Here is a 25,558-nt window from a genome sequence, read left to right on the forward strand (position 1 = left end):
GGCAACTGGGGGTGAAAATGTTAGAACCTCCAGGGAGATATATTAGATTAACACGGTCAAAAATGCATGTGAAGACGGTGCGAAAAAAGGGTCAACTCAACAAAAAGTAGACGTGGAAACCAGCAGCAGAACATCCCCGAAGGCTTACTATCTATGCACTAAAATCGCGAGTATAAATGTTAGAAAGAGCTATCCGGATTCCCTGTCGAGTCGCGCGGGGCGTGAAAAATTTTTACATCAGGAAAATCTTTTTTCGTCGATATATTGGTTGTTTCATATTTTAATGTCAAATATTTATCCGTTCTTAGCCCAGCACGTATTCAGATAAATGATAGAGCTAATGTGTTGCGGGCCGCATAATTATTGTTTAACGGCTGCATGCGACCGTACGTCTGCAGCTTGGCGCCATCTGGCCTGTTGAAATAGTGATGAACAAGGATGCCACGTATTTGAAATGCTAAATACCAATCAGGGCTCGAGATCACCGGACCACCATCTAGCACAGTGGTTCCCAAACTCGACCCCCATCCCGAGACACCCTGGCTACGCCCCTGCAATGATGTACACTGCACTATTTATAAGCATCTTGCAGAAAGTACCAATTCAATATTTCTGAGCTCTCTCGGTACATGGTTTCCTCAAGAATCTGATAGACAGATATCGCAAGCGGAACACATGTCAACTCCATCCTGTTCTACTTCAAAAGGAACCAATAAGTCCATTATCAACGTTTAAATGATGAGTAGTAACACTTGCTAATAAAATCATAAAAGGAATGTAGCTTGCAAGCTACGTACAGCTGATATGAACATTGTACGAATGTTGCACAGCCGGTCAACATGTTCTGAAGCATAAACTTGCCTGTCATTTGCGATAGATAGTCATCGGTCCATTTAATTGCGGATATGGTACACCCCTGTGCACCCCATATAAGTGGTACACCCTCTAAAAATGTTGGTACACCCTATAGCAGGAGCGGGCAACTTCTCTAGTCGGCGGGCCGGATATAAGAATATTAGGTACTTGGCGGGCCGAATTGCTGAATCGATACATTATTCGCCCATTTATACACATATACACGGAATATTTGTATTTAATGAATGTATTTTAACGACAGCAATGTCACTTCAAAACCATTTCTCGCCGATAATGACGAAGACAATGTGGATTTGAGAACAGCATAGTTATACAGGCGCCGCCATGTCTGCTTCTCTCTGATCAATTAACAGACGGCACAATCATAGACGGTCCCATAGTGACCGTCTTGCCGAGCGCGGAATTTGATAAAACGGGTATCAATCGGAAGCTACCGCGGTACTGATTGTGCAAATATAAATTTTATTCTGCTCGTAGCCCCGGAACCCCGCAAAATCAGCCTCGAATGTTGCATTGTAACGGATTTTGGTATTGTGACGCAACAATGCCGTCTAAGAGCAACTGAGAGCAGCGCAAACCACAAGTGTATTGGCCATTGTTGCGCAACCGATTGAGCTTTCACTTCACACTCTCACTCTCGTGCGCACTTTCTCTTGAGCTGTTCAGATCGCTCCAAACACCAAACTCCGTTTCAATGCAACATTCGAGGCTGATTTTCGAGGGTTCCAGTGCCATGTGCATAATATAATTTATATTTGCACAATCAGTACCTCGGTAGCTTTCGATTGATACCAGCTTTATCAAATTTAATGCTCGGTAAGACGGTCAAAAATTACCGTCAAATTGCTTTTAGCCAAATGGAAAGTGTGACGTGGACCATTTCACTGAGCCGTGAGATTTGCTTGTGTCCACACCATATAGGACACTATGATGCAATCCTTAATTAAGATTTCAAGGCGCTCGATAAGCCCGGTACCCTAAATTTACCAAGACATCAATTCATTAGGGTTGATTACATGGTAAATGCCAGTAATGCTAGTCTTCTCGCTTCGACGAACTTAAGCGCAAGCTCTGCACTCGCACGCTGTGCGCACACGTATATAATAACATACAGTCACTAAGATTTGACTTTTAAGAAAGTAGTGAGGAATCTCGACAGACTGGGGCCACGGGCCACATTATCATGTAAGACGGGAAACTGTCCGCGGGCCGGACAAAATCCCCTCGCGGGCCGGATCCGGCCCGCGGGCCGTATGTTGCCCGCCCCTGCCCTATAGTGTACGATACACCCGGATGAAGAGCCCTGATCTAGTCTGCAGCACCAGCTATCAGGACGCATCACCATTACACTATCTCGCTCGGCTGAAGAAAATAATATAACCGTTGATTCTGACATTCTGATCCTGCCCATCGCTCTTCGAATACACCTGTGATGTATCTAGTTCTTGTTTTCCCCAGTTTATGTTATGACTGTAAAATCAGTAGCGCGGACGTGGTCACGTATATATAGAGTTCTATACAACCCTAGAGATGGCTGGGACTTGGCGCGCAACTGTGACGACTTCATCACCATGAATGGTCATATCAAAGCACCATGGTCTTCGAGCAATGTCAGGATTCGAGTATTGCAAACCGGGCATGCAAGTTCCAGATCCGACTCAAGCTAATAACCATCGTCCAATCATTGCCTTCCGCTCTTTTAGCAGCCCAATTAATTTGATGTGTTGCGCGTGAGCTGAGACCTCACCTGTTTCGATCATCCGCGTGACTGTGTCATAATTCACAATACCCTCTGGCCCGACAGGACCGGGAGGTCCCATAGGACCGGTATTGCCATTCCTTCCCAGATGGGCTGTTTTAGTTATATTACGGCGCTTATGTCGCCAATCACAATACTGATCTAACTGTTCGGCCAAAACATTTGGATACATTTCGTGGCCAGATGCTTTCAAAGTAATAGTTAACAGCACCGCACAGGAGAGGATAAGACAGATCTTACCCCAGATATGCATAATGCGCCGTGTGCTTCTCTGCAAAAAGGTAAGATTAGTCGTAGTAAAATACAGGCCAACAACGTTCAAAACTGGAGTGACTGGTCAGTGGTCACGTGTCTATAGGCTACCAATAAACATATGATCGCAGTACCTTAATCGTATATGGTGGAAAATATAATTCCATCTTTTAAGTCCTATTGTAACACTGTAACTATATGGCAATCGGACAGCTTCGCTAAAACGTTCTCATTTCTGGCGTGATTCAATTCTCACCTATACAGGAACAGCGGACAGGTTCTTGGCATTTCCGCATGCCTCGCATCGAATGCTAGATATCATAGTGCTCATAGGCTATATCACCATCGAAGTTGGGCTCAAACCGGTCTATCCCGGGTGGGAGTTGGGCCCCGATGTATAGCCTACAGTGGCAGATTCCACATCTGGCTTACGCGCCGAGGCTGCAACCTCATCTGATTTACTCGTAAGGAAGTCCTGCCAACAAAATATGACATGAGACGATTGAGACTATATTTTTTTCATTTGCGAATAATAAGCATACGTAAATTAGCGCGGAGCGGATCGACAAATTCTCTGGTCCTACTTCGATCCTATTTCTTAAAGCTCTGGTCCGATTCCGGTCCGACTCCTGGGATGGATTCTAGAAATGACCGTGATCCGGTCCGAAAAACTCCGATAATAATGATCTACTCATAGGATGGTATTATCTGAAGAAATTATGCCAACTTGTAACCTACTTAGCATGTGGTTTATTCAGTGATATCTAAATATCTATATATAGATATCCCTGGGTTTATTTCCATGAACGTTTCACTTTAACTATTGATTCGAGGGCGGAAGAGGGTAAGGCTTCCCTATTCTAAGTAGGAAGTACTGACCCGGCTCTGATCCGAGTCCGGCCGTATCAGAAAAAGTATGCTACTGATCCGGCTCCGAACCGGCTCCGGTCCAAAATGAGAAAATCCGGCCGGACATCCAAACCGGCTCCGGTCCATGTTCCGCCCTATCGTAAATACAATAGCCTAACACATTATCTTAATATATAGTAACTATGATATTTCTTTCGTCTTTCCGTGCTCGAATGCTATCATTTTAGCAACATCAGTGGATACTACATCTGTGATGCTGGTAATTGAGCATGATATCATTCTGAGCTGGTGTGTTTTCTTGGTCGTTAACCAAGATAGCCTATATGCTACAATCTCTGAGTAAATTATTACGACTAAATTCATACATCAACACCATCATAATAGCCTCCTGTTCTTGTTGCTCCGTTAGTATTGTCCAGAGGTGGTCAAAGTAGTCAAGAAAGCTACTCAAGTAGAAGTAGAAGTAGCGAGGAAAAAATCTACTCAAGTACGAGTAGAAGTACTTCTTCCATAAGCAACGTAAAACTACTTGAAGTAGAAGTAGATTTGACTGACTTTAAATCTACTCAAGTAAGTAAGTAGTTGTGAAAACGATCCTAATTCGTTCACATGGATTGTCAAAAGGTGCAAATTGAGCTATGCGAACGGTTCCGAGCTTGATTCATATTGATGCATAGCAGAAGGTATCCAATTTTCGACAGCATAAGCATTCGTCCGCATCAGGGGATGGAAATGCGATATGATCCTCTGTTTTCTCGAACAGCACGTTTTAGAAAATATCATGGTATGGCGCCCTCCCCCATATCATAAGACCCGTAGTTTAGTCGAAGAGTAATAAGGAGAAGTTGTATAGGATACGGTGTAAACACTATGCGCGGTTAGTAATCATGAATAAAGAATATGGTGAACCGTAAAAATGCCATATTGTGTAGATTTATTTCCGGAGATTAAAGGCATTACTACACTTGCTTTTATACTTCCACATGTATGTTATCCAGACAACAGAACTGATATTAATTAGAACTCAAAGTATATGATACTGGGAATTGAAAGTGAAATATTATTACTACTAAAAGCGGGACATCCATTTCATGTCTTTAGTCGAGAAAGTTTCAAAAGTGGTATGCTAAAACAGCTCTAAAACCAAAAAAAAGTCAGAGTCCACTTTTCCAGATTGGAACACGCCATGGGAATGCTGGATTACGATATGATAAGTAAATGCTAGATTGCGAAACATCAGTTGCAAACGTTATGATGAGCCATATATACTGTGATGAAATATTTCATATGGGCGAAGGGCGACAATGTGGTGTGAACGGAGCCACACCAACCCGCTACCTAAATTATATTCACCGATACTTTCGTGAAATCATACTGGTTACTACGCATCCACTACGCGCGAAGCGCGACGAAAATTCTGGCTTTTACTCGACTTATATGAAAATTAAATGTTGATACTCCGTGAAAACAGCCCCGAAATTCCTCAGACTATCTTCCTGATTGCAGGATTGAACTACTTCTACTTGACAAACTGAAAATAGCGAAAAGTAAGTAAGTAGATCACAAAATATTACGGAGTAGAAGTAGAAGTAGCGAAAATCAGATCTACTTGAGTAAGTACCAGAAGTAGAGGGAAACTACTTGAGTACTTCAAAGAAGTAGAAGTACTTCGTTACTGACCACCTCTGGTATTGTCAGCAATCTTAGCATGACGCAGTCAATTGCTGTTGTTTCCAACTGATTACTTGGTCTCTATCATCTTCAGAACTGAAGCAATATATCTATTTGTAGACGGTTTCCTAATGTTTATCAACCGAAAATCACTTGAATTAGCGGTTTCAATAACTTTTTCCATTGTTTAACCACACAAGAATCTCTCGTATACTTGAATTATCTAATTCAGGCATGAGTCATTCTAACGGGAAGCTCCAGGTCGGGAGATACCAAAGGCCGTGAACCTCTCAAAAAAATTCTAAAAACGGATGGTGCAACATTGGCTCGCAAATTAGTCGCTGCTACGTAGGCCTACTTATATCTTTCACTACACCCACAACCAAAGTCATTACCCTTCCATTCATTGGCATCAACGAATGAAGCACGACCACAGTGGACATGCAGAAGTTTCCTCAATACTTTATAATCGCTTATAATCTCCGACAAACTCACTTCCACAACTGCCACACCAAACGAGAAGTCAAGAGCTCATTGTCAGTAAAGAAAGTTCGCTACTCAACGAACTCAAATTGAACAGACGACACACTGCAACTCTCTGTTGGCTACAAACGGCTCGCAAAGAAGAGACGCGCATTGCGTTTCCACCATGTGGAGGAAACCGCACTTCTGTTCCCCGTTGGTGCCTGGAACCACTTGAGGTCGCTCATCTACACAGATGTATTCGGACGGGTGCTTGTCGCTGTGACTGCCGGCCATGATGTATCCTCTGTATTCCATATGCCAATTGTTCGGGCAGGAATTGCGTCCGGGAATCATGATCTAAATGGAGAGAAATTTCACACGTTCAGACGGGAAAATTTGATGGTTCCAAGCCTCACCACACTCTTGAAAGGGAATGGGGCTGAATTAGTTTACCTAGAACATTGGGAATCCACGAAGATTTAAGTTGAAGCCAGTAACTTTGCTAAGAGAATCGCTCAGGAGTAGAAACAATACAAAACGAAAACATTAATATAAATAAATCCACATGAAGACCATTTATATACTCAAGAACCCTGTTCAAATGAAGGAGGTTGGAAACTAATTTTCTGGGTAGTTATGCGTTCTTCCTCGTCACTTGCAGTGTCAGTGCTCATGTACAAGCAGTCTGCTTGTATCAGATGTGTCCAAGGGCATTTATATCCTACTATATCCGGATTTTAAATGTGCGATGTTGCATAGTTCCTGGAGTTTATTTTAGAGTATGTCCGTTAATTAATGAAGCCTTGTCCCACGTGATATTATTTTTTGATGCACAAATTTACGTGTAGGCCTACACTTGTTACTCACGTGACTTGTTTTTTTCTTCGCCAAGCAGACCGTACAGGGAACCGAATGCAAATACAGGTTTTGAAACTCTGTAGTGGCACCCACGTCAAATAGATTATTGATCCAAGTCGAGTCACGATATTCCACTCCGCAAATATGTGAGCTCCCTGTTGGAGAAACGGACGTGGAAGATATCATGGCATAGGCCTATACTGCACGTCCATCCGTCCTGTTGATACCCTACCTTGACTTCCTTCGACATATTTTCCTGGCTCATAATCGACATTGAAATCCAGACAAAGGAAATTTGATCCGCCACCAGTGTTACCTTGATGTGTGATGGCCGTTATGCCTGTAATAAGTTTGTCTGCGCTAACTTGGGCTAATCAGATATGAGCACTGGAATGAACTTGGATTAGACAGGATACAGACTGTGGATCATTTTCGTTGGATCCGGATCGCACCGCATTGTGATTTTTGAAAAGATTTTTGGATCCGGTTGGACTTGGATTGAGTTTTTTATGTTTTAGTATGCCAAGGTCTGGACTCGGGTACGCTGGCTTCGCAACGAGAAGTGCGGGGCGACCGCAGAGAAGAGTTACTCTGAGGCAGTTTTTGAATTGTGCCTGTGCCACGAGCTGACAGTACACAGACTATGGTTGTACGTACACTCTGTGTGATGAGCCTTTGCAGCATGATCGAGGGACTAGTGGTACTTCGCACTTAAGGAACCATATTAAGCTTTACTATGCAAAGCTGCAAAACAGGAAACTCAGAGGGCTTAAGAAGAATCACAGTCTTTTTCAATAGAATATTGGTTCTCGCAATGGTAACCTAATAGAAATTATTGGATGCGTCCATGCCATATGTTGTTAAAGATGTTCATCACTTTTTAGCTATTGAAGGTGGTGGCATTGAAGAACTTGGTAGTGTTAATAAGATGCCAAGCATGGTCGGGTGCCTGCATCCGATATTTTGCCATCAAGATTCACTGAAAAAGGCATGCTTGCAATACAATTCAGGAAAGCATTGTGAAACGGAAGAAATTCATAAAATTGTTAGGTTTTCTAAAAACGCCGCTGGGTAAATTCCAACCGGTGGCAGAGAATTCATTGAAGTAGAAAATTTTGGGTTTGAAAAATAGTGTTCTAGTTTTGTGATTATTAATCGAAGAATTTCCCACCGTAAGTTGCCTGTTTTTTCCAATCCCAAATTTTGTACTCCAATAACTTCGCTGGAATTGAGCCAAATTTTAAATACACCGTTTATTTACAGAACTCAATTATGTCATAGGGTATACAGCTGATTTGAGAAAATATTATATATAGATATTCTTGATATATTGGTAATTTACAGCTGTAATAGCATTGCATCAACAGGTTGGAATTGAATCAAATGTGATGGGCAGCGTTTGTTTTACCCAACCTAACAATTTTATAAACTTGATATAGCCAGTAAAATTCGGATAAAACGTTATTTATGAGAAACCCTGATGTAGAGGCCTATACATGTCGTGACAATTGGGCCACGTCAAACAGTCATATAAAAACACTCAATAGCGGGAAATTGTGACCCCGCCCTAGTAAGTTTTCTGGTCACGCACTCGCGAGGTGGGTAGCAATGCATCTTTGCTGTCAGTAAGTGCAGGTAACTAGAGGTTTACCTATCCCCACCCACCTGTATATACCATATCCGCGTTCTGAGCTTTACAGTCGCGCCGTCCCCATCGTGTATACGCAGTTCCGTGACCTCGAGAATAATAGAATAGCATAAGCTTTGTCAAGTACGACTATACGTCAGCGTTTTTCAGATGTAATAGCTGACATAACGTCTTGGTCTGCAACGGAATGCATGACTCAAATACTTGATTTTAACCAGTCTACGCCACAATAACAGTGCGACAAAATCGTATTCCAAATTCTCTGTCTTCGTAACTATAACTATAACGCATAGTCTACACATGTATTCCGGTCATACTTAGGAAGCGTTTCATTGTTTCATTCTGATGTTAACAGCACACATAATACCGTTTACACTGCATATCGTTCGACAGGGGTGACTAATGCGTCGCTGCATACATACTTCTTACGCGTACATTTACTTATTCGTAGCCAAACAGCATCTACTAAACCGATACGAATGGAAATTTCTGAAGGGACACTATAGGCTCTTAATATGAAGTGGTATCAAATTAAAGTTGGTGTCATTTTCCCCTCAAAAGCCACCGTATTCACACTGCAGCTGAAAGATTTTCATGAGTTGTACCAGCCCACTCTTACGTAATCGCTTCGTAACCCATTGCTTTTAGTAGCATTTGCACGCGTGACGCAGGTTATATATGTTTCCTTGCTTGTTTCTTTTGGTTTCACTGTAAACATTACTCACGAGAATAATCTGCATGGATGGATATTCCACAGTCTACAAACTACAGTATTTGTTTTGAGTACACCATTTTTGCTCACTATCATTCTCGGCCGGCAATGATTGCTTTTGATAAATAAATCATGGACACCGTACAGATAGCACAGGGGTTCTCAATCAATACTAATACTAAAATATACTAAAACATTTAATATAGGCTATTAGGATAAAATATATCCTAGTTTGAATAAAATAAATAAAATAAAAACGTTCAAATTCGTCGATATCTTGAAAAATAGAGCCAATCTGAAGAAACCAATGCCATTTTCCAGCTCAGCGCCAGCGATTTACCCTCAAGTCGTTCCCATCTACCATGATGTAATTTGGTGTTCAGTGTTATCGAATTGTACGTAGGCTACATCAAGTTTTTTAGCCGACTCTGATGAGACGTAGTGAGTCTAGTGACACGTATGAAGTCACAAAGTGCAATTTGTACTTGTCGAAAATGGGAGGGGGAAGGCGTATTTTATCCTCCGGCTACGCCTATGATTACAACCTACAGCAAGCAGCAACGAAAATAGGTTCGATTATATAATGAATGGAAGTTAATGCTGAAGTAACCAAGTAATCAAAAGGGCATGCCTTAAACTTGGTGTGTATTTGATGTAGACTTGCGGTACTTCGGCAGGTCGTATAATTGTAACATCAAAATAGTCTTAATTACAATATAATATCAATTATCAACGTCATGTGGAAGTATACGACACCATGGCAATCGAATCGCAATGAATGGAAGATTTTTAGAGGGGTGCATAAATATTTGGAGTTACAAGAGTTAAGGCTTCTCTACACGACAAGTTGCCGGACCAAACCAAACCGGATTTCTTTAGTTTGTTCTATTATGGTTCACTGAACATCGGTTTGGTTTCCCTCCTAATTTACGAATCGGTTTGGAAGCTTTCGCTCAGCGAGCGATCTCGTCGGTCTGCGGGACCGTAGTCTCGTCGGGAAATTATAGTTTCTGTGGAGTGGAGTGAAGTGGAGACGGATATCGTATGGTATAGTACACAGTATATAGCAGGGGCGGGCAACATACGGCCCGCGGACAGTTTTCCGTTTTACATAATAATGCAGCCCGCATCCCCAGTCTGCCTCGATTCCCCACTACTTGTATGTTATTATATACGTGTGTGCAGAACCGTACCTGCCGCACCCCATACCCCCCGGTTGGGAGGGGGGTGAGCTCGAAGGGGATTAACATAAATTATCGAGTTTTTTTAAAAATTGATGCAACTATTTCAACGATATTGCGCGCTGCGCGCGATTTATTGTTGCAAAATATCTTGATTATTGGCCACCCTTCCTCTAACCAAATTACGCATGATTTATAGAAATGGAGACTTCGGCATCTGCCATTACTACGCCATGACGCACCAAGACATATGAAGTTATAGGCCATGTAACATGCGACTGCGAGAAGTGTGCCAGAACGATCAGCAGCCAGAAGACCTTGGTCGAAAAGGAATGCCCTTGTGCTGACCGAAAACTTCGATATATATACAATTATACATATGTTTTTAATTGTCCATAGGCACCTAAATGGCTGGCGCCGAATGCTCCCATCCTGGCGATCTGAACCCCACACGGCAAATGCCATCCGCAAGGAAAAAAATATTTGCCAGTAAAGAAATACCAATTTGACATTGTGTGCGTCTTTAGTTTAGTATGTTTTGGCGATTCCCGTATCGTTTGACATGGCAGACATAGGAGGTCACGAAATAGCATCATGTAACGAAGTCAATATACCAACGGTTCCGCCCCGTTTAATCAAGATTTCGGGATCTTACCTTTTCCAACATACCTCCCTCAGCTCTACCGCTACTCACTACTCGCTACTCTACTCGGTCAGACCAACTTTTTTTAGCGTACGTGCGTAGCGTACGTGGAGAGTGGTGCTTACGCGTAAGTTCGTCGAAGCTTACATTATTACTAGGGATGGTGCGAACCTCTGAAAGGTTCAGGTTCGTGTGAACGCGAACCTTTTTGAAAGGTTCTGTGTGAACACGAACGTGAACCTCATGACGTCACGTGACGTCATATTACTAATTCCAATCCTATCTTTCAGTGAAGTGATAGCCTATATCAATGTACAAGTACACTGGTACAGTGTACGTACACGATACCTAGCGACGACTCGGGCCACATAATGGCACAATGCTGAGGTACATATTGGAGTTTTAAACGTCGCTAAATGTATCAATTGAGGCAATCAAATGATATTATAATCCCATAAAATCAATATTTTCCGTCGCTTAGCCAACAATTTCGACGACGGCTTACAAGGGAATAAAAGCTTACGCCTTAACGGCCTAGCCCAGACCGGACAATGTATTCGGCGTCTGAGTATTGCTACATTGATATCGAGCAGAGTGTAAAACAGGTTTCTATACTTGCTACCGATTTTACTCCATTAACAAGTTATATAGCAGTAGCTAACACCTCAACCGTACGGATTTGGATTTAATGATACAGTGAACCTATGCAGTCAAGTTTGACCCCGAACTCCTGCTAGATTTTTTACATCAGAAAACGATATTAATCTCATTGATTGGTGGAGTAAGCATCATTGCTGACTACTCATTTCGCTCGTGATGTTGTGTGATTGCGGGTCAAGCTCACAGCAGAGAGTCACTAAATGTTCACAAAGGGTAATAAAGCTAGATATTTCGAGCAAACATTTGTAAGCAAGTAAAACTTTTGAGATTATCAAGGTGCATGGTCGTTTACTGTTTATTTTTATACTGCCAGCGCCATGCATAGAGTGGCCCGCAGTTGAAATGCAATAAATTTGAACGAAAGATGTCATAATGAAGTGAAAATTGTAATATACGCGAAAGGTTCACAGTGCAGAACCTACCAAGGTTCTGTTGTGAACGTGAACCTCTAAATTTCCGAGGTTCACACACAGAACGCGAACGTGAACCTCGCGTTCACACCATCCCTAATTATTACATTACTTACATTATCGGCATTTACGATTTACTCAACCATAATGTTGTTAGTGGTAATCATGATGTTAATCGACTGCAATGGTCATTTACTCCAGGCCGATATTTTGAATTCCGTAAGCGCGGCACACTTCTAGGCTTTTCTAAGGCACCGCTTATGCGGATGAAATGGCGAGGAAGAGCCTAAATAAACCTCCAGCACTTAGATGGGAATTCTGGAGTCGACCTATGCCGGACTCGAAGTCCCAACCCATTGGTGTTGTATCTGTGGGTTATACCACTACGCTATCTCGCCACCTACTCAACCCTAATGAATTGATATCTTGGTAAATTTGGGGTACTGGGCTTATCGAAAGCCTTGAAATCTTATTTAAGTATTGCACCGTAGGCTTATGTTAATTGACCAGAGATGAAGCAGACATGGCGGGCGGCGGTGCCTGTACGACAATGCTGTTCTTGAATCCACATTGTCTTCGTCATTATTGGCGAGTAATCGTTTTGAAGTGACATTGCTCTCGATAAAATACATTCATTAAATTCGATTATTCCTTGTATATGTGGATAAATGGGCGAATACTGTATCGATTTAGCAATCCGGCCCGCCAAGTACTTAATTTTCCTGTATCCGGCCCGCCGACTGGAGAAGTTGCCCGCCCCTGGTATATAGTATAGTATACAGTATATAGTGTACAGTATAGTATATTGTATATGTATAGTATACGGATACATTATAGTGGTATAGTATATAGTATATAGTTATATTATATTATATTATATTATATTATAGTATAGTATAGTATAGTATAGCATAGCATAGTATAGTATAGTATAGTATAGTATAGTATAGTATAGTATAGTATAGTATAGTATAGTATAGTATAGTATAGTATAGTATAGTATAGTATAGTATAGTATGGATATAATATATAGTAGTATAGTATGGTATAGTATACAGATATTATAGTATTCATGAAGAAGAACAGTATCTCTGTGGGTTCTTCTGTGTAATTCAAAGGGTGAGGAATCGGATATGAGTATATTTTGTTGTTGTGAAATATAGCATTTTACCATAGCCTTGATGAATGTTTACAGTATCGGTATATTCCGTTTATTTCTTTGAACAGTGATGTAGTGGTAGTGGTACCAGTATACATTATGGTACCCTCAAGACGTTTCAGGATTCGACCCAATGAAGTAATGGCGTGGCAGCAGCAGATGATGGGAATGCTTTGGTATTGGAAAAATGTACTGAAAAAGAAACGCAAAAAGCGTACATTTTGGGTGCATCCAATTTTATTGCGCATCACCGATGCAACTTGGTTCCATGCGTTCCCTCTTATGTTGAGATTTGAATAGCTGCGGTCATTCACATCGTACAAACAAGGGTATTCCTGAACAGTTAACACGAGCTTTTCTTCAACGTCCATTTCTCGCGCTCTGACAAAGCCGACTGACATACTAAGTTTGATCATCCGCTAGATTGCGCAAACACGGTGGTCACGGTCCATCGGACCGCAGACAGCAAACCGTGTAGATCAGTGGTTCTTAACCTTTTTTCTGCCAGCGCCCCCTTTCAAAAATTATCGTGCTCCAGCGCCCCCCCCCCCCCCCCCCCCCCATCAAGTAAGAGGGAGGGCCGTAACAGCACTTCGTCAACCCCCTAAAAACGATTGCCGTGCGCACCCATAGCGTGATAAACCGAACTTCTGAGGGCTTCACCCCCACGAACCCAATATCGTGATTTTGATGGTCAGCAAAGTTTGTGTGGCCTGGTCGCCCTAGGTACCAAAATTTTCTATAATGCATGAATGAATAGGTGGTAATAACATATATAAGTCGCTATTAACTTTTTATCCTCTCAGCCCACGTAATCAGATTTACCAGTAGCACTGAGTGAGCTGTTGTATAGGAAAATAAAGGGCACGTTATTAATAATTAAACATAGTCGGGCGTGCCCGCAGGTACAATTATTCGTTACCAGGGCCGTAACAGCACTTCGTCAGCCCCCCCCCCCCCCAAACAAAAACGTTGGTCCTGGGCCTCCATTGGGTGATAAACCAAGCTTCCGGGGGACTTCACTTCCAGACCCCCATAAGGCTGTCCGCTATTTGCTGATAGCCTATTAGGTATCTACATTGGATGTCTATTTGCTGAGGCAGCTATTCTCGCCTAGTCGCGCGAATTGCGAACAATTTCACTAATTAATGATTGAATTGGTCAATATCATCGGGAATTGCATGTAAATTGAGATCAATTTTTATCCTCTCTCTGCTCACGTAAACGCATTTACCGGTAGAGCTGAGTGAGGTGCAATGATCCCTCTAAGCTGCGCACATGCGCAGTGCTGACACGGTCTCTGCGCACAGAAAATCTACGTTGCGCACAACAAATCCGGAGTTATTACCTTTTTTTAGTCGTTACGCACTGTTGTCCAAGGGTCAGCGCAGTGAGTTGTTGAGTGTGCGCAGACTCATCAAAACCTAAAGTGAACATTGTGAGGTTTCTTGGAAACTGTAGGGCCCGTTACTAATAATTAAACATATTCGGGCGGGCGAACCCGTTGGTATGACTTCGTTGCATGATGTTATTTCGTGACCCCCTGTCTGCAATATAAAAAAAAAGAATCGCTCAACGGGGATATCGCCCAACAGGAATATCCCTGTCGCCCAATCGTACTAATCTAAAAGACGCACACGATTTCAGATTGGTATTTCTTCACTGACATATAATTTTTCCCTGGCAGATGGAATTCGTCTTCTGGGGTTCAGATTGCCAAGACAGGAACATTCGGTGTCAGTCATTTAGGCGCCCATGGACAATTAAACTTATATGTATTTTGAAGGCTATATGTAACGAAATTTTAGGTGTTAATTTGCTCTGAATACTCATTAAGGATATGTCCTATCACCACATTATCTACGCGAAGCCATTTTTCTCCAGCGCCCCCCATACCGCCCCCCTGAGCCCAGCGCCCCCCATATCGCCCCCTGAGCGTTTCCGCCCCCCTTCAAAATCGCCAGCGCCCCCTGGGGGGCGCTGGGGGCAAGGTTAAGAACCACTGGTGTAGATGGAAACCACGGTTACGTTGGGTTTGGTTTGGTCCGGCGACTTGCCGTGTAGAGAAGCCTTTATATGGGCTACCATTGCCGTAACTGCCGCACCCTAAACTCCTCCAATTAAGAGGGGTCGACGGGAGCCCAAAACTATTTCGTTAGTCGTTTTTAAAGACTTATTCAACTTGAAAATTTTCTTCGCTCGATTTCGTGGCGCTACAGGTCTGGATTTTAATATGAATAGCATAGAAATGAGCATACTTTAGAGAAATAAGACATATTGGCGCCGACGATTACGATTAGCCTACCCCGCGTCAGCATTTTGGATTTTGAAGTATTCGACAATATTTAACTGCCACATATCTTTTTTCGGATTTGAAAACTTATAATTCGCTCTCAAACTACTCCAAAAACCTGAAACTACTCATCCGACTTCATTTTCACATAATTTTCCAAAGTTACGATGCGATGAAAGATCAGCTATTACGTCGCATCACTTGTTTATGATGGTAAAACATGACCCGTTGATGATTCGTGACTGAAAATTGTGATTTGGACTTAGTCTCGACCTTTTGTAGAATTACTCGAACTCAAACTGAATGGGTGATAAATGAAAATGATTCTAGTTGAGTCGAGTCTAACCTTACAATCAGACGTTACAATCAGACCCGTAACGCCGTGACTTGGTACAACCACGAACGCAACAATCTATCAAACTGTTATGGGGAATAGTAATATATGAAAAGGTCGTAGCTTGCGTAGCGATAGCATATTTAACGTTGCCCCCTTGTTGTATAGTTAGTTACATCTTGCGTCATCTTGGGTCTCTTTATCCGTGTTAATATCGCCAATTAAAGGTGGCAAGTAAAGTAGTAGTACGCTCCACAGCTGTAACACCAATGGATTCTTCAGTGATTGGACATTTCTATTACTATGGCACATTATTCATTATTTCAAGTTGTTATTGATCTGTTCCAATATTCGAAGGCAAATCTAACGATGATTTAGGGTGGAGCCCAATTCTTCTCCTCAACAAAGTAATGCTCAAATGCGTATCTCCACTCAACTAAGTATCGATCGATACTCAGCGTTGAGTGCGCGCCAATTCTCGCTACTCAGTTAAGTATCGATTTCCAGACGGCATTTTCCGAAAATGCGTTGCCAGATTTTTTTAGCCTTGACCCAGACACGCGTGGGCGATTTTGTCATGACAACGAGACGCTTTCCTCGTTATTTCGTCACAAAACCTACTACGTAGACGTCGATCTCACTGATTTATCTCATCCAGACACTTCCAACATGGCCCAATAGAAATAATAGTAATCCTTGAAGATACCCAGAACATACCTTTGCCCCACAGAAGTACATTTGCAAGATGCTACAAACAACAAACCCATTCGAAATTTATAAAGATAAGTTTCAGAGCATGCGACAACGTAAGTGCAGGCCTCAAAAAACAAAAGAATGCATCAATATCGTGTAAATAAATTGAAAATGGACATTTCTTCATGGTTCCTCTATGCACGATTCACTTGACTCCTACACGATTAAACTTTGCCATATCCACCCTACATTTTCTCCCTGATAAAATCAGCATTTCTTGTTTCCAAGAGCTTATTGCTGCTCTGTTGGCTAGAATCTCGTCTGCATATTGAGTGGCACCATCTCAACACTGATATCGCCAAGAATTCTGTAAGCTCAGGTTCAAGATAAGATGCTGCATCTACTCAATTGTGGGAGGAGCATTCGTAAAGTACCGGCAGCGTGAAATTCAATAGCTAGCAGTGGCAAAAAACTTGTCGGTTTTGCTTGACCACCGCCCTTTGTCGCCATTTCTGTACCTATAAATTTTAAAAGGCAGCACTCATTCACTTGACGGAACGTGACGCTAGCGCATTTGAGAGAGTAGAAGTTACTATTCCGGTATACCGAGATGCCGTACGACAATAAGTCGAAAGGGTACAGAAGAGAATTACAAATACAACTATAAACACAAAATCCACCCAAGCGCCACTGATTTCATTTGCTCAGCAGAAACTCACATCATGAAATAGCGGCGATTACCTATACGACAATACCGGTACTCCGGTATTTTGCGGGTGTTGCTTGCAGTTGGCTGCTGGCTGGTGAAAATCGACACTTAAGTCTGGTGGTGTGCTGACTTAGATTTGAGTGCCGATTCGAACGCATTTGAGTGTGAGTATACTTTTTGGCGTGAGTTGAGTAATGAAATAGTTGCTGAGTAGAGAATCGCTACTCAGCAGAGAAATTGGGCTCCGCCCTTAATTTGACTTTGGTAATGACATGGTCAATAGCGTAAACCAGGAGTATGCTATGCCCGAAACAAGGATTAGGCTGTAACCATAGTGTTGGGATTAAGTCACTACCTCTGAGTCACCAGTGATCTCGAGTCATTGCACATTTTGACTCGAGTCAAGTCAAGTCAATCGATTTTCGAAGGTGACTCGAGTCGAGTCAAGTCACTCGTTTTTTTGGAGATGACGCAAGTCAGGTCAAGTCAAGTCAAGTCAAGTCACAATTCAAGTCAAATTTCATTTTCGAAGTATGAGTGATGATGATTCAAAGTCATTACATTTTGCTAGCTGTGGGAAAGACACAATAAGTGGCCATTTATCTTGAATCAAATAACGAATATAAAGTCAAATATATATGCAAAAAGACGTTGTATCGCTCACACACACGTTGAACAGCTAATAAAATACGTGAGTAACTGTACAGCTAACTACATATAACAATCAGTTATTATCAGCCGAAATATAGGACCGAACACGAAGCCTCGAGAAGTTGAAATAAATTGATATGGTGCAATACACTACCCATCTACACATCCGAGATAATATAAACGCAAAAACTATATTTGTTACGATTTAAATCATACAAGATGATTGGTAAAGGTGAGCACTGCGCAACGTCAGCAACTAGCCGTCTAAGAAACGGAGACACATTGCTATTAGATAAATACGCTACCACTACGACAACGTAAGCATATGTGATCGTCGTTTGCGGTCAAATTATTTGTGATGTAACAATGGAGGATCAGTGTAACGTACAGTCAGTGACTAGTAGCTGTCACAAGTGCACCGGCGTATCTCGAACAATCCGAACATACACAAGATACAGCTCGACACATTATTATTATTATTCAGTGGCGGCTCGTCCTATAGGGCAACTGGGGCATTGCCCCACCTAAAATTCTCTTCAATAACAATTCTTTACCATTTATAGACGCACACCAATCTATATATACCGAAACCACAGCGAAAATCGTATTCTTCTTGTCCTTTCGCTTGTAAATGCCCATATATAGCGAAGTCTCTACGAAAATCGAATTCTCTTCTGTGTTTTTGCTTTGCGAATGCCTAGCCGGGGCAAGCCCCGGTAGCGCTCATAACAAGCTTTCACTGTCTATTCTCTCAAAGCCGCGCACAATAAAGAAACGGTAATTTACTCTCTCCTATTCATAAAATGACCGAGCAACCGGGGCAAATTAGCTCTGTGCCCTTAAGGTGTGATGTAACAATCGTATCTATAGCTGAACTCGGTTACCGTCATATGCGTTTAGTCGACCTTTGGTGGTATAGGTCGATTTTGATGGTGTTTCACACCATGAAAACTCTTGAAACTTGGTATGTCATGTCGTGATGGTGGTATTTAACACTGCCCCAAGTTTCAGGGTTTTTACTTAAAGTTTAGGGTAGTAATTCCGTTTCCGAAGTTGAGTGTGTGCTGATCCTTCATGTATCGCAAACAGATTTTACTCAAAAGCTGGTATTGGTATCCATTGATTTTGACGATGTTCAATACTGAGATCGGTTATGACATTTGGCACGGTAAGTCTTAACGTTAGTATCGAACGCTGTACCAAGTGTAAAGTTTGTCACTGAACTGTGTTAGTGGTAATTTCGTTTCCTAATTCGAGTGAGAGCTGACTCTCATTTATCGCTAACAGATTATACGCAAAGCCGGTATTGGTCTCTATTGATTTTAACGATGCTCCTTACCTAGATCCGTCATAAGCTGTTGAACAGTATGTCTTGATTTTTATATCGAACGCTATGCCAAGTCTCAAGGTTGACACTCAATGATTAGGGCAGTAATTTCGTTATCAAGGTCGAGCATGGTAGAGATGCGCTCCGATCTGACACTTTAGCCTTCAACGCATTGCGGATATCACGCAAAAAAGCTGTTGTATCTGCGGTAACGTTAACTGAGATGATGATATCATTCTCAGATTCCATTCAAATATTTACTTTGATATTATATCCTCCAATGTCAATTTCACCGTGAAATTGTGGCCGTCAAGCCATTTGCTTACAACCCCCTCAAGCGCGATAGCTATTTAGTTTTCGATGGCGGCTAACAGCTGATCACTTGATCAGCCTATTCCTCAGTAAATTTTACGCAAAATTCGGTGTTGGTCTGTTCGCATTAATTTTGACAGTGTGCCATACCGAAAAGGGCCATGAGGACACTTCTCGATGATGTCATGTAACAGAACAGTGTACTAAGTTTAATGCTTTCATCCACGTATTTATTCGGTAATATATATTCCAAAGGCGATTTCGCAGCAGACCTATAGACAGTAATAAAGCCGTATGTGTCGTGTTACAGTCTCCAGTTTCAAGGCCAAAATCTTCTATGCTGTACCGAGACCGAATTTCCGAGGCTGCTATTCTTATAGTTCTTCAGAATGATGTTTTAGATTCAATATGACAGGCCCAATCTATGAGATAACAATTGCGTGTGTGCGTATGAGTCCGAACTCGTTGACCTTTCCAGTTAGGCTCGAGTTATCGTTATGAGATAACAATTGCGTATCTGTCCGAACTCGTTGACCTTTCCAATTAGGCTTACGCTATCTCTCGAGTTATAGTCATTTCCATTTCTGCAGATAATTAGTCAGGCCTAGTGCGAACATGAACCGTGTTGAATCTTTTTTCCGTACGCCGTTTACGCAGTTACCATACTTCAAGTCACAGCTCACCGGCGGACCTCTCGAGTCTCGTGGCACATACGTTAAAATCACTGTTGCCGGGAAATTCATGTTACCGTACCATCATTAAGTTACTTGTTTACGTTGGAAAACGCGATTGTGACGTCATCTTGATAAAAAGTCACTTGCAGCCCTTGCCCCACCACCCGATATTGTCACGAGCCGCCACTGTTATTATTATAGGTAAAAACATTGGCATGAGTGGTGCTTATCACAACTGAAGGCTTTTTGCGCCACGGACAGAAACAAGTTAAACGCTACAGAAAGTTCATAGTATATAACTGAGATAGGTACACATGTGCACATAAAAAGATTTTACAATATTCCTCGAGTCGATCTAACATATTCAACAACATATCGCAGTACTTGTGGATCAGTCAGTAGGGTTCGCATGTCGAGATTTACATTCTTCGACTCTGCATGGCGTCGTAAGCGTTCTCTTTGATAGCGGTATTTTCTACAATTCATGAGATAATGCTCTACCGTTTCCTCAATACCGCATGCTTCGCACAGTTGCGAGTCGATGCATCCAATCTTGTTGAGATGGTGGTTTAGTCTGCAATGCGTCGTTCTTAACCGCAGCATAATCGAGTTTCCCAACCTTGTATCCACTTCAGATAGTCTGTCATGTACCGAGGGTCGCAGATCTTTGTACGCTCTCCCAGTATCTGTGGATTGATAAATGCGGTCCCACTCATCTTTGCAGCTCTTTAGCAAGTACGACCGTACGTCGGCGAGTGGGATAGCATGATTCCGACGTATGTGTGTATTAGCAGCTCCCGCCCTTGCTAATTGATCTGCAGATTCATTACCGCGTATTCCGGAGTGTCCAGGCACCCATACAAACGATATGGTGATTTCTGCTGTTCGCAACTGATCATTCAGCTCAATAATTTCATTCACCAGTGCCGTGTGCTATAGTCCCGAATGTTTGATCGCGTCCAATGCACTCAAGGAATCGCTGAATATTGCAACTTTCGTAGTAACTTGACTTTGCCGTACCCATAGTAGGGCATGTTTGATCGCAATGAGTTCCACTGAAAAGATCGAGAGAATTCTTGGAAGCGGGCACGCAATACTTATATTTTGTGCAGGAACGTAAACCGAATATCCGCATCCCGTTTCTGTTTTAGACCCGTCTGTATAGATCTCTGTGCGTTCTTCATAGTTGGCAGATATGTGATCCTTGAAGAGTACTATAACAGTTTCTGGAGATACTTCTTTACTAATTGAGAGTGACAGTGAGGAATCTACATCGGGAAGTGACGTTGCCCATGGTGGTGTCGATAGTATCACGTTTCCTGCAATATTCTCACAAGACAATGCATTGACATGAGTAAAGGTACGAAAAGTTGAGAATCGCTCATTAATAAGAGCATACACATCCTCCCACGACTCTTGCAACACCGAATAAGTAGGGTTGTCCGTCTGGGTGGTCAATTGATATCGATATTTGGAACATGCGTACCAGTGCCTCATGTGAAGAGGCATTTCATTGCTTTCAACTTCAAGTACACAGATCGGCGTACTACACATGGCACCACAGCATATTCTCAGGGCTTGGTTCCTAATCACTTCAATTTTCTTGAGGTGTGTTTTAGGAGCAAAAAAGTAGGCCTCCATTCAATGTTCCCTCTAATTTTTCACGAGTCTGCGCAAATACCCCAACTCACTGCGCAGGCCCTTGGACAACAGTGCGCAACCAGGCCCCCCATAGGGTGATAAACCGAACTTCTGGGGGGCTTCGCCCCCCAGACCCCCCTCGGGCTGCACGCTTTCCCCCGCTACTAATCATCTGTGTCTGGTCTTCGTTTAGTGGGCGTTCCAACTAAACGCGCGAAGCGCAAAAAATTTTCTATAATTCATGATCAAATCGGTCAATATCATCGAGAAATGCATATATTGCTATCAATTTTAATCCTGTCTCTGCTCACGAAATCACATTTACAGGTGAAGCTGATCGAGTGAGAGTGTTAGTAGTATAATTGCTCGCTCGTGAAGCGTAAAATACCGGAAGTCAAGAATGTTGCATTTCGAAGCCAGAAACGCAGCATTTTGAGCTAGCTAGCAGTCGAAAATCAGCCTATGGAGCTTCGGAAAAGCGTCATTGTGGTGCTTCATGGACGCGCATTGTGTATTTCGTGGAACTAATTACACTGTATATCGTGCATATTGTTGATTTTCCACGATCGGTTTTGAAAACAGGTGTTTTTAATGTGTAGTGACCTACATATTCCGCGGGGACAAATGACTATGGTATCCTGTCCACTGAATCACTATAGTGGTTATATCGCGAATTGTTTCACGTGGAACAGGTTGGTCTAGAAGCAATCCGTGAGCGTACACAATACGAACCAAATACAACCGCTCAGCGCAAAACTGACTCACTGTGTTAAGTATATCATGAATCACAGATGTATCCATTTAATGTGTTTATTAGGCACCTGTAATCAAGCTCTTTACAAAAACACGAACAATTTTATCATTCTCACATTTTTACATACAATGATCAGCGCACATATCAGATTTTTTACTTTGAAGCTGTTGCCTGGTAACGGTGAAGTCCTATGGACCTAGAAACTCGACTATCTGAGGTTTTAGGGGTGGGATCATAACCATGTTAGCTTTAAACACGCTTCTACTATATATGTGTAGATTTCGCGCCCCCTTATCGTCATATCACAAAACGCAACCAGCATGCTATAGCCAACCTAACGGATAGTTTGGTGGCATGGGAGGTTACGACTATTGATGAGAGATTTGTAAATATGAAATTCATACTAAAATACAGAGCTATAATTATGAATTGGAAGTAAATCGCGCAGAGCGCGAGAAAATTTTTCAGTTGAGCTCAGCGTCGCGATCCCCTTCAGATGCTTTCATGACCTCAAGGGGCACGGGTCCCACAGGTTGAGACCCACTGCCTTAGGATTATCATGGTGAAATATAGCCTACTAAGAATAAGTTTAATCAAGTCCCCGCATTAATTCGATTTTTAGTACGCATTTTATCAATATTTTAGTAAGTTTCTTCAGACTCTCGCGGGCCGCACAGTCTAGATATCCCTGGAAGAAGGTTTGGTTACTTCTTGTGACTTTAATTGTAACGGTATAATTTGCTACTTTGACTTTACTTTGAATCTGGATTAGGCATGTGAGGTACGTATAGGCTGCGTAATCGCGGCATGTTAACGAATGGGCTTGATAGTAAACGAATTTCAGCTTCAATTTATACATCCTATGATTTTAGTCCATACACAGCAACATTAAAAAGTAGGTTTTATATTTTCAATTTCAAGCAAACTTTCGCGGGTGGTACAGAATAGCTCCGCTGGCCGAATTTGGCCCGCGGGTCGCACTTTGCTCAGGCCTGGTATAGGGTATCTTGGGTTTGGAGAGGTGAATAAGACTTTAGATTAGTTCATCATCTCCCATCCACTACTACCATATGCATCGTAGTGCTCCGACAAGGCAAAAGTTCGTTTAATCCTGAAAGTCGTCATTTTGTGGCTATTTCCCTGAAAAATTGCGTTAAATAATCCTCAAAGGCAACACGCTTTCAATATCAAATACTGCCCCTCAATATCCCCTCTAATTTTTCACGAGTCTGCGCACACTCAACAACTCACTGGCGCGGTCCCTCGGAAAACAGTGCGTAACGACAGAAAAAAAGGTCATCACTTCGGCTTTCTTGTGCGCGGGATACGTTTTTCTGTGCGCGGAGACTTCGTCAGCAGTGCGCGGCCGCGCACGCGCGCAGCTTAAAGGGAACATTGCCTCCATTCCATAATCGATCACCGAGCGAATTAATGATTTATATAACATCAACAATACATCTTTAGACCCGCCCCAGGTGGTGCCCGATAGCATTTTTAGCAAGTTTATGCGTTTGGCACACTTCTTTATAACGTAATCAATATGAATTTTGTAGTTCAACCTCTTATCAAAGTATACTCCAAGATATTTAAAATTGTCTACATATGTTAGATCATCTTCACCCAACCGAAGTATTGGTGCATCCAAATTGCGCTTTCTTGTGATTAACATGGCGACACTCTTTTCTCTCGAAGCCACAAATCCCCATTTCGAACACCATCGGACGAATGCATCCAAGCTAGACTGGATATCAGCAGCGAGTTCATTAATATCTAAACCAGATTCCCAAATTGCACAATCGTCAGCATAAAGACCCACTTTTGATCCTATGTTTGATGGAAGGTCATTGATCATGATTGTAAACAGTATAGGTGATAATACGCTCCCTTGAGGAATGCCGTTTTCTAGATGGCACAAATCTGATAAGGCACACCCAATACGCACTTGAAATGTCCGAATACGCAAAAAATTCTTGATCCACGTCAACATTTTCCCGGATAATCCCATACTTTGGAGTTTTACAATCAGTCCATCCCGCCACACCATATCATATGCCCGTCTTATATCTAGAAAAACCGCCAAAACCGATCGCCCATTATTCATCGCTTTATAAGCTGAGTCATGGAGACTGATAACATGATCAAGAGCACGTCGCCCTCTCCTGAAACCGCACTTTGAAGAGTGGATTAATTTATATTTTTCTAGGTACCATGTCAATCTGTTTGCGATCATCGTTTCTACTATCTTGCAGAAATGACTAGTCAGTGATATTGGTCGATACGAATGAAGAGAAGTAGGTTCTTTACCAGCTTTCAAAATGGGAACGATAATTGAATGGTTCCATGAGCTTGGCATCGCACCTGTGGCCCATGACAGATTTATGATTTCCAGCATTTTTGACTGACCTTTGTATGGCAGATGCTTAAACATAGCATAACACAAGGTATCACCACCCGGCGCCGTATTCTTTTTGGTACGTAGGGCTTGCATTAATTCGTTTACACAAAACGGTGCATCAAGCTCACCACACATTGGTATATTACATGGATATATACCGAGCGCATTGTGTCTGTTATTAATGAAATCGGTAGGAAAGTTATTGGTGCTACTCACGTTTTTGAAGACATGGGCTAACGAATTTGCTTTACCAACATCTGCGGTAATCTTTTCTCCGCCAATCGTTAAAGTTGGGATTACTCCCACCGCTGCATTTGTGTTCGAAACAGATCGGGCCACTTTCCACACCGTTTGAAAGTTTGCTCTAGCTCCGAGTGATTCACAAAAAGAGTTCCAGGAATACCTCTTAGCTTGGAGAATTACACTCCTGCATTGCGCACGCAACCTTTTGAAACGAATGATGTCCTCCTGCGCAAACGTCCTCTTCATCTTCATGAAAGCGGCCTTTTTCCTTCTAACAGCTCTGGAGCAATCAGCGTTCCACCAAGGGTTGGGATTCCTTTTATGATTGCGCGTCATAGGTATTGACTTGCTCGCAGCATGTAGCATGA

At 42.2% G+C, this 25,558-nt stretch overlaps 2 protein-coding genes across 2 annotated transcripts in view; both read right to left on the reverse strand.

Moving 5' to 3' along the window:
- Nucleotides 1-25,558, reverse strand: part of LOC145438243 (peroxisomal multifunctional enzyme type 2-like) — a 364,670-nt gene that overhangs the window by 185,240 nt on the left and 153,872 nt on the right. The window lies entirely within an intron of this gene.
- Nucleotides 5,875-25,558, reverse strand: part of LOC145438250 (uncharacterized) — a 126,281-nt gene continuing 106,597 nt past the window's right edge. Inside the window, exons 4-7 of the mRNA XM_080315635.1 lie at nucleotides 8,417-8,488; nucleotides 6,984-7,091; nucleotides 6,761-6,906; nucleotides 5,875-6,250 (exon numbers count right to left, since the gene is read on the reverse strand). Of these exons, the coding sequence (XP_080171761.1) occupies nucleotides 5,996-6,250; nucleotides 6,761-6,906; nucleotides 6,984-7,091; nucleotides 8,417-8,488 (581 nt within the window). The 3' untranslated portion in view covers nucleotides 5,875-5,995. The remainder of the gene's footprint in view (nucleotides 6,251-6,760; nucleotides 6,907-6,983; nucleotides 7,092-8,416; nucleotides 8,489-25,558) is intronic.

The sequence above is a fragment of the Botryllus schlosseri genome, chromosome 4, assembly GCF_051294905.1.
Source record: "Botryllus schlosseri isolate E-star chromosome 4, Bs_hap1, whole genome shotgun sequence".
NCBI classification, from domain to species: Eukaryota; Metazoa; Chordata; class Ascidiacea; order Stolidobranchia; family Styelidae; genus Botryllus; species Botryllus schlosseri.